The 17,896-nt window shown below is 49.7% G+C and overlaps 1 protein-coding gene across 1 annotated transcript in view; it reads right to left on the bottom strand.

Annotated features, from left to right (window-relative positions):
• ppan (peter pan homolog) overlaps nucleotides 1-17,896 on the bottom strand; it is a 122,402-nt gene that overhangs the window by 100,436 nt on the left and 4,070 nt on the right. Inside the window, 5 exon segments of the mRNA XM_072490976.1 lie at nucleotides 1,839-1,965; nucleotides 8,110-8,202; nucleotides 8,861-8,950; nucleotides 9,390-9,473; nucleotides 14,713-14,763. Coding sequence (XP_072347077.1) covers nucleotides 1,839-1,965; nucleotides 8,110-8,202; nucleotides 8,861-8,950; nucleotides 9,390-9,473; nucleotides 14,713-14,763 — 445 coding nt within the window.

The following is a 17,896-nucleotide window of genomic DNA, read 5'->3' as shown; positions in this document are numbered from 1 at the left end:
GGCACAGGAACCGGTTGCCACGGTTACAGCTTCACATTCAACATTGACCATCAGCCAAATTCCTTTCAGCAGTTCTTGCTGTTTGCAAGCAATTGTTAAATGATGCCCTCCTCAGCGGAAAAGCCTCAATCTTCCTTCACACACGGTGCCAAGCCACGGTGCCAACATGCGCCCCTCTTTCAATGTTGACGGATTTCTCCTGTAATTGATTGCATCAGTGTCTGGAATATACAATTCAAGACAATTGGGATTGAGGTGAAGGTGAGAACACGTTGTTTGGGAAAGGGGGGGGGGGGGGGGGCTGGTTGCTCATCTTGTTCCTATCATTTTTCCATGGTTTTCAAATGCAAGTCAAAGCATGTGGCCAACATTACATAGTGGAAACAATAAACCCACATCCAACATTGTAGGTTAATTATTAGTTAATAGGAACCTCCTGCGAGGGGTTTCAAAGCTGGTCACCTCGGTGAACCATTAAAGGTTTTAAGACATCAGGAACATTACGCAACACATATGTGCAGCAAAAGTTTCGATGGAGCTCAATTTGCAGAGTAAAACTGCGAACCAGTATTCTGTCAGTCCACATTCTCAAAGCTGTCTACTATCTGCCGGCAATACATATCACTCGCTCACTGTTAACGAGATTCGCCCCGTAAACCCACCCTGCAGAAGCCTTCAGGGTTACAGACAGATTAATGCCATTACAGGAGAGAAGGGCACAATTCGAGAAATGGACGACAGCCACCTCCGAGAGGCAATGCAGCAATTTATTCAGAAGTTGAGTTACTCGCACAATCGCTCTCCTTCGGAAGAGGCAGTTACATTAAAATTTCCAACACGCAGTGTTAATCCTGACCAGCCAGGATTAACACTATTATCGCTCAAGGCTAGAGAGAGACCCTCCACCATGACCTGACCTTTGCTTTATAGTTGGTTTAGGAACACAGAATCCAGGAGCAAGAGGAGCCCTGCTCTGTCTAACTCGGCCTTGAATGAATTCAAACGACCCACAGCCTCCACTGCTTTCCGGGAAGAGGATTCCACAGATTAACGACCCTCAGGGAAAAAAATCTCCATCCATGGGCAGCACGATAGCACGGTGGTTAGCACTGTTGCTTCACAGCACCAGGGTCCCAGGTTCGATTCCCGGCTTGGGTCACTGTCTGTGTGTTCTCCATGTGTCTGCGTGGGTTTCCTCCGGGTGCTCCGGTTTGCATCCGCAAGTCCCGAAAGATGTGGTTAGGTAATTTGGACATTCTGAATTCTCCCTCAGTGTACCCGAACAGGCGCCGGAGTGTGGCGACTAGGGGCTTTTCACAGTAACTTTATTGCAGTGTTAATGTAAGCCTACTTGTGACAATAAAGATTATCATATTCCTTAAATCGGTATCCCTGGTCCGAGACCCCCCACAGGTGGAAACATCCTCCCAGCATCCACCCTGTCAAATCCCCTCAGGAGATCTGGTGTCTCAGTAAGATCACCTCTCGTTCTTCTAAACTCCAATGGGGTATCGGCCCAACCTGTCCTACATTTCCTCATGGGATAAGCTGCTCATTCCAGGAATGAGTTGAGTGAAACTTCTCTGAATTGTTTTGAATGCAATTATAACCTTTTTTCAAATAAGGAGACTAAAATTAACCGTGACGAGTGGAAACGCAGCACTCGGGATAGCGTTCTGCTCCAGCACCCACCAGGACAAGGTTAAAAAGGTTCAGGGAGGAAAACCATCGATAGGAATCAAACCAGTTAAGGGAGTCCAATCAGTGACAGGCACTCAGAAAGTGGAAGATATACAGCAAGATTCAAACGTGAAATGATTGGAGGAGATTAAACTCACCCAAATACGGAATGCAAGGTGTTGCTTTCAAGCAGTTGATGTAATCTCGGAGCTGTTTGTAGTTATAGTCCTTGGACGTCAAGGTTTCCAGCTTTTCAAACACAACCTTGTCTTTCCTACTCAGCAGCTACAATTAAACAACAAAACTTTAATCACAACATGTGTCACCTCTTGTGTCAACAGTAGCAGCATTTGGATCGTGGGAACTGATGCACGATCAATTACTATCAAAGACGAGTAGTATCATAACTGAAGGCTTTAATCGACTAGAACTGCTCACCAGCAGCTTCTGTACAGAAAATGAGGGCTGCTGGGACGGCACCGGTTCTTATACCCAGCCTGTCAGGGCGGGGCTACGTACCAAACAGCCAATGGTAAACTCCTAGATTTAACCAATGGTCTTCAGCCTCTCGGACTGTAATACCTGATAATACCACATTCACCCCGTTAAAAAGAGAGTCCGGCGGGGTTGGTGGCCAGAGGTAACAATCTCATCTAACATGGTATGATCAGATATGGAGCTACCGTGATACCTCCTTACAGAGTTGTCGAGAATATTTACATGCAGTGTTCATTTACAGTTAAAGTTACAGTGAAGCAATCAGTCGATCGGGTGGCCTGGTCGTCCTCCTGGGTCGTCTGGGCTTCGGTGGTGATTCTGGTGGGGGTCTGGGTGCCTGCGACTCCGGGAGCGTGGCTTCGGCCTCCATGGCAGTTTCGTCACCCCCTAGGCGGCGCTAGTGGGGCAAACGGTTGACCCGAGAGAGGGGCGCCTGTAGGGGGCTTCGGTGGGTGGGAGGGCCTAGGCAGGAGCGGCGGGAGGACTGACCCTCCTGTGAGGGGCTGTGGAAGGGGGGGGGGTAATGGTTCGGGTGCGCGTGGGATCCCGGCGGGCACCAGGTCCCGAAGGGAGACTGTATCTTGCCAGCCGTCAGGGAACGCCACGTAGGCGTACTGGGGGTTAGCGTGCAGCAGGTGGACCCTCTTGACCAACGGGTCCGACTTGTGCGCCCGCGCGTGCTTCCGAAGCAGGATGGGTCCGGGTGTTGCTAGCCAGGTTGGGAGCGAGGTCCCGGGGGAAGACTTCCTGGGGAAGACAAGGAGATGTTCATGAGGTGTCTGATTGGTAGTTGTACAGAGCAGAGACCGGATGGCGTGGATGGCCTCCGGGAGGACTTCTTGCCAGCGGGAAACTGGGAGGTTCCTGGACCGTAGGGCCAGTAGAACTGTCTTCCAGACCGTTCCGTTCTCCCTCTATACCTGACCATTTCCCCGCGGGTTGTAATTGGTTGTCCTGCTCGAGGCAATGCCCCTGTTGAGCAGGAATTGACGCAGTTCATCGCTCATAAAGCAGGACCCCCTATCGCTGTGTATGTAAGCGGGGAAACCGAACAGTGCAAAGATACCCTGGAGGGCCTTGATGACGGTGGTTGCGGTCATGTCTGGGCAGGGGATGGCGAATGGGAACCGGGAGTACTCAATCACGTTCAGGAAGTACGTGTTGCGGTCGGTGGAGGGGAGGGGGCCTTTGAAGTCCATGCTGAGGCGTTCAAAGGGACGGGATTAAAGCCTTTATCAGGTGCGCCCTCTCTGGCCGGTAGAAGTGCGGTTTGCACTCCGCGCAGATTTGGCAGTCCCTGGTGACTGTCCTGACCTCCTCGATGGAGTAGGGCAGGTTGCGGGTCTGAATGAAGTGGAAAAAACGAGTGACCCCCCCGGGTGGCAGAGGTCCTCGTGGAGGACTCGGAGGCGGTCCACTTGTGCGGTGGCACATGTGCCGCGGGACAGGGCATCAGGAGGCTCGTTTAGCTTCCCAGGACGGTACAAGATCTCGTAGTTGTAGATGGAGAGTTCTATCCTCCACCGCAAGATCGTGTCGTTTTTTTATCTTGCCCCGCTGTGCATTATCGAACATGAAAGCAACCGACCGTTGGTCAGTGAGGAGAGTGAATCTCCTGCCGGCCAGGTAATGCCTCCAATGTCGCCCAGCTTATACTATGGCTTGTGCCTCTTTTTCGACCGAGGAATGGCGAATTTCGGAAGCATGGAGGGTTCGGGAGAAGAAGGCCATGGGTCTGCCCGCTTGGTTGAGGGTGGCCGCCAGAGCTACGTCGGACGCATCGCTCTCGACCTGGAAGGGGAGGGACTCGTCGATGGCGAGCATCGTGGCCTTTGCAATGTCTGCTTTGATGCGGCTGAAGGCCTGGCGGGCCTCCGTCGAGAGGGGGAAGGTTGTGGACTGGATTAGGGGTCGGGCTTTGTCTGCGTAGTTGGGGACCCACTGGGCGTAATAACTGGCAAACCCGAGGCAGCGCTTCAGGGCCTTGGGGCAGTGAGGAAGGGGGAACTCCATAAGGGGGCGCATGCGTTCAGGGTCGGGGCCTATAACTCCATTTCGCACTACGTAGCCGAGGATGGCTAGGCGGTCGGTGCTAAATACTCATTTATCCTTATTGTATGTTAGGTTAAGGATTTTAGCGGTCTGGAGGAATTTTCGGAGGTTGGTGTCATGGTCCTGCTGGTCATGGCCGCAGATGATGACATGTTCGAGATACGGGAACGTTGCGCGTAAGCCGTACCGGTCAACCATTCGGTCCATCTCTCGCTGGAAGACCGAGACCCCATTGGTGACACCAAAAGGAACCCTTAAAAAATTGCTAGAGCCGCCCATCTGCTTCGAAGGCAGTGTATTTGCGGTCACTAGTACGGAGGGGTAGCTGATGGTAGGCGGACTTGAGATCCACTGTGGAGAAGACCTTGTATTGCGCGATCCTGTTTACCAGGTCGGATATGCTGGGAAGAGGGTACGCGTCCAGCTGCGTAAACCTGTTGATGGTCTGACTGTAATCAATGACCATCCTATGTTTCTCCCCTGTCTTTACCACCATTACTTGAGCTCTCCAGGGACTGTTGCTAGCTTCAACGACCCCTTCCCTCAGTAGCCTTTGGACCTCTGACCTGATGAAGGTCCGGTCCTGGGCACTGCACCGCCTGCTCCTGGTGGCAACGGGTTTGCAATCCGGGGTGAGGTTCGCAAACAGGGAAGGCAGGTCGACCTTAAGGGTCGCGAGGCCGCAGACAGTAAGGGGGGTATAGAGCCGCCGAATTTGAAGGTCAGGCTTTGCGAGTTACATTGGAAGTCCAACCCCAGGAGTATAGCCGCGCAGAGGTGCGGCAGGACATAAAGGCGGAACTTGTTGAATTTCCTGCCTTGGACAGTGAGGTTCGCTAGGCAGAACCCCTTTATCTCCACTGAGTGTGACCCGGAGGCCAGGGAGATTCTCCGGTTTACAGGGTGGGTAACAAGTGAACAGCGCCTTACCATGCCGGGGTGTATAAAACGTTCCGTGCTCCCGGAGTCGATCAGGCAAGACGTCTCGTGGCTGATGATGAAGACCGTCGTTGTTGCTGTTGCGAGTGTCCGAGATCGATTTTGGTCCAGAGTCACCGAGGCCAGATGAAGTAGTTGCGGGTTTTGATCAGGCAGAGTGTAGTCGGCCGAGCTGGGGGCTTGGGGCCCCATCCAAGATGGCGTCTCCCATGGGTCGCACATGGTGGTCGGAGATGGACAAAATGGCGGCGCCCATCCGTTCAGCGTGGTGTCCGGGGGGGCAAGATGGCCGCGCCCGTGGGTCGCATGTGGTCCTAGGATAGGGGGGTGGCGGTGAGTGCTGGCCACCTGGGGCCCGAAGGGAGGGCTGCCGCGGCGGTCCGGAGTCGCTGGAGACCACGGGCATGGCGCGGGCCTGGCAGACCCCCACAAAGTGGCCCTTCTTGCCGTACCCTTTGCAGGTGGCGGTGCGGGCCGGGCAGCGCGGGTGGGGATGATTCGCCTGCCCGCAGAAGAAACAGTGGGGCCCAACGGAGTTAGCGGGCCGTCTTACGGCGCAGGCCTGTAGGGACTGGGGGGGGGGGGGGGGGGGGAGGTCTGTGGGGCTGCCGCTGCGGGATGTCACGCAGCCCAGGGGGCTGCCGTGCGGTCGGGCACATAGGACTGCGCGTTTCTGGAGGCAACATCCATGGACCCTGCCAGGGCCCGTGCCTCTCTCAGTCCCAGGGTGTCCTTTTCCAAGAGTCTTTGGTGGATCTCTGAGGAGCTCATTCCTGCTACAAAGACATCCCGGATTAAATGTTCCGTGTGCTCGCTCCCCGAAACTTGCGGGCAGCCACAGTTTCTGCCCAGCACCAGTAGCGCACGGTAGAAGTCCTCCAACGATTCCCCGGGGCTTTGCTGTCTAGTTGCAAGCAGGTGACGTCCGTAGACCTGATTTACAGGGCGGATATAATGTCCTTTCAGCAGTTCGATCGCAGCATCATAGTCCTCCGCCTCCTCGATGAGGGTGTAGATCCCAAGGCTGACCCTGGAGTGCAGGAGATGCAGTTTCTGTTCCCCTGAGGGGGTGCCTCCGGCCATCTCAAGGTAGCCTTTAAAGCACGCAAGCCAGTGCTTAAATATCGCCGCCGAGTTCTCCGCGTGGGGACTGAGATGTAGACACTCCGGCTTGATTCGGAGATCCGTCCTTTCAGCTTAAGTGTAGTCTATTAAATTGATGCACGATCAATTACAATCAAAGACGAGGTAGTAACATAACTGAAGGCTTTAATAGACTAGAACTGTTCCCCAGCAGCTTCAGTACAGAAAATGAGGGCTGCTGGGACGGCACCGGTTCTTATACCCCACCTGTCAGGGCGGGGCTACATACCAAACAGCCAATGGTAAACTCCTAGGTTTAACCAATGGTCTTCAGCCTCCCGGACTGTAATACCTGATAATACCACAGGAACCATAGTATAGCAAGAGCCCATTGCACTTATTGCTTGTGTCAGCTCTGATAAAGTATTTTCCTAAATCGATCTAAACCCATCCCGCTGCCCCACACTCACCGCACTGTCCTGTATCAATCCCTAAACTAATCCAACTGCCTCACACTCTCCCCACTGCCCTGCATCAATTCCTAAACTAATCCCACTGCCCTGTATCAATGCCAAACTAATCCCACTGCCCCACTCGCTCCCCACTGCCCTGTATCAATCCCTAAACTAATCCCACTGCCCCACATTCTCCCCATTGCCCTGTATCAATCCCTAAACCCATCCCACTTCCCACACTCTACCCACTGCCTTGTATCAATCCCTAAACTAATCCCACTGCCCCACATTCTCCCCATTGCCCTGTATCAATCCCTAAACCCATCCCACTGCTCCACACTCTCCCCATTGCCCTGTATCAATCCCTAAACCCATCCCACTTCCCACACTCTCCCCACTGCCCTGTATCAATCCCTAAACTAATTCCACTGTCCTGTATCAATCCCTAATCTAATTCCACTGTCCTGTATCAATCCCTAAACTAATCCCACTGCCCCGTATCAATCCCTAAACTAATCCCACTGCCCCGTATCAATCCCCAAACTAATCCCACTGCCCTGCTCTCTCCCCACTGCCCTGTATCAATCCCTAAACTAATCCCACTGCCCTGTATCAATTCCGAAACTAATCCCACTGCCCCACTCTCTCCCATTCACCCTGTATCAATCCCTAAATTAATCCCACTGCCCCACTCTCTCCCCATTGCCCTGTATCAATCCCTAAATTAATCCCACTGCCCCACTCCTCTCCCCATTCCCTGCATCAATCTCTAAACTAATCCACTGCCCCACTCTCTCCCAATCACCCTGTATCAATCTTAAACTAATCCCACAACTCTGCAGTTTTTGCCGAATGGTCAAGAAGCCAAGAGAGGAGCGAAGTTGAGTCTTTAGTATTGCTTTCTGATGCTGTGGAGGTTATTGAGACCCACACTGTGTTCCTTTGGCTAAAGTTGATAAAATTCCACACAAAAAAAAAAGAGATTTAGATTGGAAAAATAACTTCACAGCGCGGAGCAATCTGGGAAAAGCCGCACAAATTTCAAAAACATTAAACTAGTGGCCTTGGAGATTCTGAAAACACAAATATAATCTTCAGTAAGGAGGGTCCCAACTGAATTAACGTAACCACATCCTTACTGCTGAAATCAAGATCACCCAACTGGAACATCCCCATTTTACCCGTTCCATCCCTTTTGATCATCCCATCAATTAAACATCAACACAAACATTCAAACCACCGTGATCCCATCACTTGTCCAAATCTAGCTTTGAAAAATAACCTCATCCATAACAGTCCACGTGCAAAGACCGATTATCCCAGACGCTGGCTCTCTCCGTCTAGCACAAAGTTCGATACAGACGATAATTCAAATGCAGCTGAAATGGGGACCTTCACTTACCGCCCATGTTTGTGACAACCTGAACACTTGTGCGCTCTGTAAAGCTGAAATCACTGCCATTAATCCATGAAGATTCTGGAGATCCTGAAGCTTCTGGAACAGAAACCGACACTTGGGCTTTTTCCTGACCTCAAGGGTTACACACTCAGTGAAATAACATGTTATTTGTTCTCTTATGCAAGGGTTTTTGCTGCCAAAAGCTTTTCTAAAGTAGGTTTATCTGTGATACGCAATCAATACTCTTGAGTCCACGTGGAGTCATAGCGATTCAGCTTTAATCAGATAGAACTGTACCCAGCAGCGAAGTTACAGAAGTGAGGGCTGCTGGGACGGCATTGGTTCTTATACACCACCTCTCAGGGCGGGGCTATGTACATTGCCCAATGGTAGACCCCGCGGTCTAGCCAATGGTTATTGCTCTCTCTGGTACCGCAATACCTGGTATTACCACAATCTGTAACACTCTCTCATCATTGCACATACACAGCAAATTCTCAGCTGAAAATGAAATGAAAATCACTTATTGTCACAAGTAGGCTTCAAATGAAGTTACTGTGAAAAGCCCCTAGTCGCCACATTCCGGCGCCTGTTCGGGGAGGCTGGTACGGGAATTGAACCGTGCTGCTGGCCTGCCTTGGTCTGCTTTCAAAGCCAGCTCTTTAGCCCTGTGCTAAACAGCCCCTAAACAGCCTGCTGTAACAATGATCAAAGTCTCTCTTGAGACCTACATCTATTGGAAAGAGAGACTCACTTTTGCAATTTTGATAAAATGCCCGAGGACTTTGACGCGTATTTTAAGATTCTGTTTGGTGACAATCTCTCGGATGACCCAGAAACTGATCTGCAAAAAAAAGTGAAGTATTAATTTATTTTGCGCCAGTCCTTCGTTTCTTAATCACACTCCGAGTCTTTGTTGGACATCGACGAGCTTTTAAGCGGGAGAATGTTACAAGCGTTTAATTTTTTTTCATTGAAATTATTGGATTAAAAACATTACAACGCTCCCTCCCCCACAGTTTCACGATCAGGTAGCTGGACACAAGTTTCCGGTTCTGTGGCTTCTCGCCTGCCAAAATCTGGATTCATTTCACCAGTTACAGTCCGAGAGGTTGATCAAGTGGGAGAGGGTCTGGGATGTGACAGTCCTTGGCCAGTGGGGACACAATGCCAGGATATTCGACCTGCGCACTGGCAGCTAGATGATGCAGTGGAAAATAATGGAAATTAAATGGACCAAATTGTTTGTACATTTAAATGTCTCTGGTGAATTAACATTCTACCTGGTTGAATCTCTGGCTAAAAGCTACCACATTGGGAGCCACAGTACGTTTCTCTCTCTTGCTCCATCTGCAGCCAGATAATTCCTGTTAGGGGGAAAAAAAGGAAGATTTAATATCACCCAATAAGAACTTTGGAGTGCCCGATTCCAATTCGGATTCCACCATTCAAACCAGCCACTGCTGCCTCACAGCACCAGGGACCCGGGTTCAATTCCGGCCTTGGGTCACTGTCTGTGTGGAGTTTGCACGTCCTCCCCGTGACTGCGTGGGTTTCCTCCCACAGTGCAAAGATGTGCAGGTTGGGTGGATTGGCCATGGTCAATGAGGGTTTACAGGGATAGGGTTGGGGTGTGGCTCTAGGTGGGGTGCTCTTTCGGAGGATCAGTGTACACTCAATGGGCCGAATGGCCTCCTTCTGCACTGTAGGGATTCCATGATTCTTATATTATTTCTGTGCTCCTGACAAAAAGGACATTGAATTCTTCTTTGTCCAAAAGCCTGTACTCTTATACAAGCCAATTGTGGGTTAGTGTGCTCGGAGTTAATTGGACATATATAAATTGTCTATTCCTTGATCAGGCTCCAGCTCCAGCGCAATACTGAGGGAGTGCTGCACGGCCAGAGGTGCCCTCCTTCTGATGGCATCAAACCGAGGACGCAAACGATCCCATATCGCTATTTCAAAGAAGGGCCAGAGGCTTCTCCTCAACCAACATCACTTAAAAGAGATCGCCAAGTTGTTATCCCATTACTCTGTGTGGGAGCTTGCTGTGTAAAAATTGGCTGCTGCGTTTCCGACATCGCAAATAGGTGACAGGCTGTAAAACGCTTTAAAATGTTTTGAGGTTTTGAAAGGCGCAGACACTTTGAAAAATGCAATTAAAGGTTTGTTCAAAAAGATGTTGAGTCTGGAGAAGGGGGTGTAGATAGCCTGGGTCACATTGTGATCCAAAAAGACGAGGTGTTGGGTGTCTTAAAAAATATTAAGGTAGATAAGTCCCCAGGGCCGGATGGGATCTACCCCAGAATACTGAAGGAGGCTGGAGAGGAAATTGCTGAGGCCTTGACAGAAATCTTTGGATCCTCGCTGTCTTCAGGGGATGTCCCGGAGGACTGGAGAATAGCCAATGTTGTTCCTCTGTTTAAGAAGGGTGGCAGGGATAATCCCGGGAACTACAGGCCGGTGAGCCTTACTTCAGTGGTAGGGAAATTACTGGAGAGAATTCTTCGAGACAGGATCTACTCCCATTTGGAAGCAAATGGACGTATTAGTGAGAGGCAGCACGGTTTTGTGAAGGGGAGGTCGTGTCTCACTAACTTGATAGAGTTTTTCGAGGAGGTCACTAAGATGATTGATGCAGGTAGGGCAGTAGATGTTGTCTATATGGACTTCAGTAAGGCCTTTGACAAGGTCCCTCATGGTAGACTAGTACAAAAGGTGAAGTCACACGGGATCAGGGGTGAACTGGCAAGGTGGATACAGAACTGGCTAGGCCATAGAAGGCAGAGGGTAGCAATGGAGGGATGCTTTTCTAATTGGAGGGCTGTGACCAGTGGTGTTCCACAGGGATCAGTGCTGGGACCTTTGCTCTTTGTAGTATATATAAATGATTTGGAGGAAAATGTAACTGGTCTGATTAGTAAGTTTGCAGACGACACAAAGGTTGGTGGAATTGCGGATAGCGATGAGGACTGTCTGAGGATACAGCAGGATTTAGATTGTCTGGAGACTTGGGCGGAGAGATGGCAGATGGAGTTTAACCTGGACAAATGTGAGGTAATGCATTTTGGAAGGGCTAATGCAGGTAGGGAATATACAGTGAATGGTAGAACCCTCAGGAGTATTGAAAGTCAAAGAGATCTAGGAGTACAGGTCCACAGATCACTGAAAGGGGCTACACAGGTGGAGAAGGTAGTCAAGAAGGCATACGGCATGCTTGCCTTCATTGGCCGGGGCATTGAGTATAAGAATTGGCAAGTCATGTTGCAGCTGTATAGAACCTTAGTTAGGCCACACTTGGAGTATAGTGTTCAATTCTGGTCGCCACACTACCAGAAGGATGTGGAGGCTTTAGAGAGGGTGCAGAAGAGATTTACCAGAATGTTGCCTGGTATGGAGGGCATAAGCTATGAGGAGCGATTGAATAAACTCGGTTTGTTCTCACTGGAACGAAGGAGGTTGAGGGGCGACCTGATAGAGGTATACAAAATTATGAGGGGCATAGACAGAGTGGATAGTCAGAGGCTTTTCCCCAGGGTAGAGGGGTCAATTACTAGGGGGCATAGGTTTAAGGTGAGAGGGGCAAGGTTTAGAGTAGATGTACGAGGCAAGTTTTTTACGCAGAGGGTAGTGGGTGCCTGGAACTCACTACCGGAGGAGGTAGTGGAGGCAGGGACGATAGGGACATTTAAGGGGCATCTTGACAAATATATGAATAGGATGGGAATAGAAGGATACGGACCCAGGAAGTGTAGAAGATTGTAGTTTAGTCGGGCAGTATGGTCGGCACGGGCTTGGAGGGCCGAAGGGCCTGTTCCTGTGCTGTACATTTCTTTGTTCTTTGTTCTTTGAGTTGGCAGTCATGTTCGGGTGAGGATCAGCAATGCACTGAACAAAGTCAAGTTTGGCTCTGGATTGCAAGCCAATGATGCGAGTTCAGTCCAGCCAGTAATGTGTGTGTAATATGGTGTAATGTAATGTACATGTTTATAATAGCCCCCCCCCGCCCCGCACACCCACATACACCCACATCAAGACTCAACACCACCAATGTGTCTTTAATTGATGAAAACAAGACGGACAGCTAGCAAAGGTTGTCTTTGAATCACCTTATTCAAATGATTATCATTTTCAGAAGATTACTGTTTGGAGAGTAAATTCACAGACTGGCCTATTTCTAGGATCAAGGGAGTTAAAAACACAGCCCACAATAAAACAGCTTCTAACTCAGCAGACGGAGGGGGGAAATAAAACATTTGAAATAAACGCCGAGATTGAACACAGATGTTTTTCCAGGGTTCTGCATTTTAATTGCAGAACTTTATTCTTTGGCAAACAACATGTTGGTCATAAAATGATTTTATTAAAAAGTCAAATCGAGATTATTTTAATTTGTGGGAAGGTGAATCGTTGGGCGGAGGAGAAAGGGACACTGAAAGGGGGGGAAGCAAATATCTTGTCTATAGATTGGACTCTTACTTCTCCATATTGTAGGCAAGTAAAATAATGGAAAAGTATCTTTCCCTGTCAGGAGCCATTTCCGAATTAGATCACTTCAATCAAATCGCCACAGCTCAAAGAGTTAGAGAAAACAGCAGCTTGCATTTAGATAGCGCCTTCAACACATTACAGTATCCCAACGTGCCTCAGAGGTGAGAACCGAGCGACATTCGGAGATGAGCGAGAGAGAGGCGGAGAGGTTCAAAGAGGGAATTTCAGAACTTTGGACCCCAGCCGCTGAAGACATGGCCGCTAACAGTGGAGAGAATAAAATCGAGGATGTGCAAGTGGAGAGAATCAGAGAGATGCCGAGATCTGGGAGTAGGGAGGTACAGAGCCCAGGACATGGTGAGGCCATGGAGGGCGTGAATTTTAAATCCTGACCATCGAGGATAATCATGAAGCTGGTATTTTGTGTTGTTCAAACAAGCCCCACAAGTGAAATGTAAAGTTGCCATAGTCCCAGATGGCCTTAGGCTGCTTTCCCCTTTGAGGGGGGAGAGCTGACTGGTGGAGGTTTAACCCGAGGGTCACCACACCTCAGACGAGGGACAAGGTTGAGAAGGTGGGGCCTTCATGAATAACCTCAGCCGGTACGGGGATTGAACCCACGCTGCTGACCTCACTCTGCATCACAAATCAGCTGTCTAGCCCACTGAGCTAAAACGGCCCCCAATAAACAAGCCCCTTAGTAAGTGACTGGCTAACAGTAACAACCAGTCAGTGATGATGGCACAGGCAAAGCATTTGCCCAGGAGGAATATACCACATCAAAGTAGTCAGTAAAGGAACAGCAACAAGGTTCACTGCCCAGCATCCCAGCATCTGGGAGCGCTTGTCAACAATTTCTAAATCCACACTTTCCAAATGGCAAAGGGATCCGCTCCAAGCTTTATTCAGTTTGCTTTGGACAATAATAAAACCTCTGCACTTCAAAAAGAAAACTGGGTACCCATGGTGGCCCGTCTGCCGATATTACTGACGACAAAATGACCGTGGTAACCGGTAACGGGTCGGTTGGTTCCTCCACTGGGAGAATTGGTTTCGCACTGGGCAACGTGGGATTGAGCTGAACCCATCAGGAACGGAGGAAGAGATCCCAGAGTTCATCTCGCAACTGGCACCAGTTACACCCCACCGTAGGCAGGACAGCACAGGGGATCTGGGTGAACCGAAATACTGAGCTCCCCGCACAGGGAGGGTTTCTGCTAGGGAGCAGACATCATCACACTCACCCACAGAATCAAGACACGGACAGACCCTAGTTCAACGCAAGCTGCATTCAAAATGCTAGCATTTTCTCTCCTCCCATTGGAGGCAAGATTCAAATTAACTTTAAAGAATAAAAACAATTGTGATCAGAAACAGATGTTCGAAACGAGGGCGAGAATCGGGTGTTGTAGCTGTAAATTCTTAAATGAGACATTCCAATTGACTCCATCTTCCGAACATAAGTTAGTTGGAGGGGGGATGAGGGGGGTGAAGATGGATTCTATTTCTAAAATCTATTAATCAGCAGAATGTCAGCTGAACAAATACAAAAAAACCACAGGTTACAGGAGTTGGTGAGGGTGCAGGAAGAGCAATGAGATCACAGAATTGTCACGTCGAATGGGGCCATTTGGCCCATCGTGTGTGCCAGCTCTCCGAATGAGTGGCTCATTCCCATTCCCACCACCCTCAGACAGAAAAGGCAGCATTCCCAGTCAAGGTTCCCACCAGCCCCACCCGCCATCAGCTCAGCATTCAGCCAGGACGTTCAGGCAACTCAAATGACGGCCGGATAACCCTGGAAGTACCAGGGAGGCCTCTCCGGAGGACTGGGGTCAGCTGCGAGGTCGCTGTAAATATGACCAAAGGACATGATCCAGACAAGGCTGGGGGATCCGCAGTACGCCTGCTGCCCAGGTCGGAAGCCACAAGACCGGACCTTGCAGGTCTATCAGCCCATAGAGGACAAAACGATGCAACTAAACTGCATCACCCCTAAGGTCGCCCCGATAAAGGTAACACTTCTGGTCAACGGCCATTCCCTAGACCTTGATACGGGATCTGCCATCTCTATCGTTGGGGAACAGACCTTCCGGCATCTCTGGACCCTACCTCTGGTTGGATGGCTCTGAAGACAGGAATGTCAAGTTGGGTGATTTGACTCTGAAACAAAATGGAATATTAGGGATCAACAACAGGGAAAACACAGGGTGAGAGACGCAAGCTGAATTCTCTCACTGATGCAAATGCAAAAAGGTAACCAGTCAGCGACATCACTAACATTTTACAACCAGATATTTACCCACTCCTACACTATCCTCTCCTGGGAGTTACTGCTCCCAAACAAACCCGAGGATATTTACCCACTCCTACACTATCCTCTCCTGGGAGTTACTGCTCCCAAACAAACCCGAGGTGCTGTTAACGCGCTCTGCCCCGTCGCACTCGGTATCCCACCTCCTCTCCGAGTCTCCCCTTCACCCTGCCCCATTCCTCCCAGCTGGCTCTCACACCCGTTGCTGCTTCGGGACACCTGACCAAATAATGCTGGAAATGCTCAGATCAGTCAGCGTCTGCGGCGAGAGAAACGGGAGTCAGCGTTTCGTGTCGACGAGCCAACAATCAGCTCTGACCACCTCCAGCATTTCCTGTTTATATCTCAGCTTCCCAGTGACAAATCCCAAATTTCTTTACCCGTCAGTCTGGCCTCAATAAAATTTGCAGGTACAGCATTAGTTATTTTATTTGACTTGCAAGCCTGACTCAGTTCACAGCGGTACAAAGCACATCTTGCTTCGTACACCTCTGGAATCAAGTGAGTCTGTAGAACAAAGGAGTCTGTACTGATACATTCAAATGGCATCAAGTTTCACATACACGATTCCCATAGGTCATCCTATACCCCTCCTGACCTATCCATACACTCTAATTGGCTCACTTCCAATCCCTTCCTCTGGCCCCTATTACCCAGCATCCTTTTCTCATCCTTTGCTGGACACACCTCCTCCTTGCTTTGCCATGAGGTCTGAAATCCTTTGTCTGTGAACTCACCAGGATGAGACTGGCCTATCTCTACATTACAGTAACTAATATCTCTAAAGTAACTATTTTATATCACATTCGTCACCAGCATCCTCAGCAGTTTGCTTTGGTCACAGATTGAAATGTGTTTGACGAAAGAACCAGAGGGGAACACAGAAGAGAAACCTCCTTCTCTCGCAACAATGGAATGATCTGATCGCTGACAGATAAATAGTCAATACTCCCTACAACCCCCTGTCGTGTTGGGTACACTGGTCTAACACTGGCTGCAACTGGATGCAGCTTAGATCAGAAAGACACTCCAGACCTTGAAGTTAGTTCAATCAGGTTTATTGAACTAATAGCACAGTTAGCACAGTTCTCTGTGAGTTCGACTCTCTGCTAATTTAAGTGTGGTTACTCAGTCTGACTGAACCAGACTATCTCTTAGCCACGTGCTGGAGGTGTGAGATTGTAACAACACCCTTGACTGACTCTCGAGATGTTCATCAGTGGAAAGAGGCGGAGTGTGAGTGCCTCGTGTCTTTTATAGTCAGATCCCACCCCCGAGTGTCCTGCCTGCTTATTGGTCATGTCCTGTTCTCTGTGTCCATTAGCTGCTTGTCTGTATATCATTGTGTGTGTGTCTGCATATCAGGACATCTCTAAAAGGAAACTGGATAAATATATGAAGGAGAAAAAGACTGCGGAAATTCGGAGAGAGAGAGGGAGGGGGTGGGGTGAACTGGACTGCTCTTTGAAAGGGCCAGTGCAGAGCTGATGGCCAAATAGCCTCCTTCTGTGCTGTAGCTATTCTGTGATGCTAAGGCGGGTCATTTTCAAGATTACAAAACACTTACTCAAGGAGGCACATCAGCTTACGAACCCACAGGGGAGGGGGGGGGGGGGGGCAGCAGATGGAGAACAACCACATTGAATTCACTTGCAGGCTAACGTGACCCCTGTCGCCGTGAGCAAGACTCCACGCTTCAACAGGTAGACAGTCTGAGGTCTAAAAACAAAATATCGTAAGCCTTTGACCTTCTCTTTTGCAGGCGGGCGCAGGCAGCGGTTGCTGATGGTGGAAAATAAATGCCACGCAGAGATGTTTTTATGGCGCAACTGAGAGAATATTTCAAAACCCGTGAAACCTTTCACCCAAGAAGAGGGTGTCTCATCAGCCTGAGCACAGGAACATACCAAGCTGAATAATTAATGGAGGTTGTTGAGTGACTGAGCCAGGCTGACGTGTCAGTGCAGCACTGAGGGATTGCTACACAGTCAGATGTACAATCCTTCAGGTGAGGTTAAACCACGGCCATATCTGTCCCTCGGGACGGGTGGAAAAGACCACAAGGCCCTACTTTTAAATGATCGTTCTGGTCAATAGATCCCCCAATTAACAGATTATCCACTTACCACACTGCCTGAGGGAATGTGCTGTGTGCAGGTTGGGGGTGCAACAGTACTTACACACAAACATACAAACCAGGAGGAGGTCACTCACGGCTGATCGGATTGTAACCTCACTCCCCACATTCCTGCCAACTCCCGATATGCTTTCACCCCACCCCCTTGTTAATCAAGAATCTATCCTTAAAAATATTCAAAGACCCTGCTTCCACTGCCCTTTGAGGGACAGAGTTCCAGTGACTCACTTCTTCAGGGAAAAACAATTCTCATCCGTCATAAAACGAACCACCCCTTGTGTTTAAACAGTGACCCCCCTCGTTCGAGATTCTCCCACAAGAGGAAACATCCTCTCCACACCCACCCTGTCAATACCTCGCTGGATTTTATCAGTTTCCATCAAATAGCCGCTCACTCTTCTAAACTCCAATGGATACAAACCCAGCTTCTCCAACCTTTCCTCATCGACAACCCACTGATTTCTGGTGTTAGTCTAGTAAGCCTTCACATTTACATCTTGCGTCATTGGCTGTTAAGTGCTTGGAAACATTCTGAGGTTTTGAAAGGCGCTCTAGAAATGCAAGTTCAAGGTGAATGACCGAACATTGAAAGCCCTCGTCGGGCATGACAAGTCGGGTTTTAGGCTTCTGTTCTACACTTCCTCACTCTGTTCTGCAATATACTCCTTCAGTCATGATCATGTCCATCCCTAACCTGCCAGGTCTACCACCTCCTTCCAATTCTCTCTCCCCGACCCCAGGCTGTCTCCCAGTACCCGTTGGTGAGTCCAGTGGGGAACAGCGAGTTCCGTCACTACGGCGGGTAATCCCAACCCACCCAGCTTTGGACAGTCACATGGAACGGT

The sequence above is a fragment of the Scyliorhinus torazame genome, chromosome 27 (assembly GCF_047496885.1).
Source record: "Scyliorhinus torazame isolate Kashiwa2021f chromosome 27, sScyTor2.1, whole genome shotgun sequence".
Lineage (NCBI taxonomy): Eukaryota > Metazoa > Chordata > Chondrichthyes > Carcharhiniformes > Scyliorhinidae > Scyliorhinus > Scyliorhinus torazame.
The sequence above is the reverse complement of the archived record's forward strand: the minus strand, read 5'-3'. Positions and strand labels throughout refer to the sequence as shown.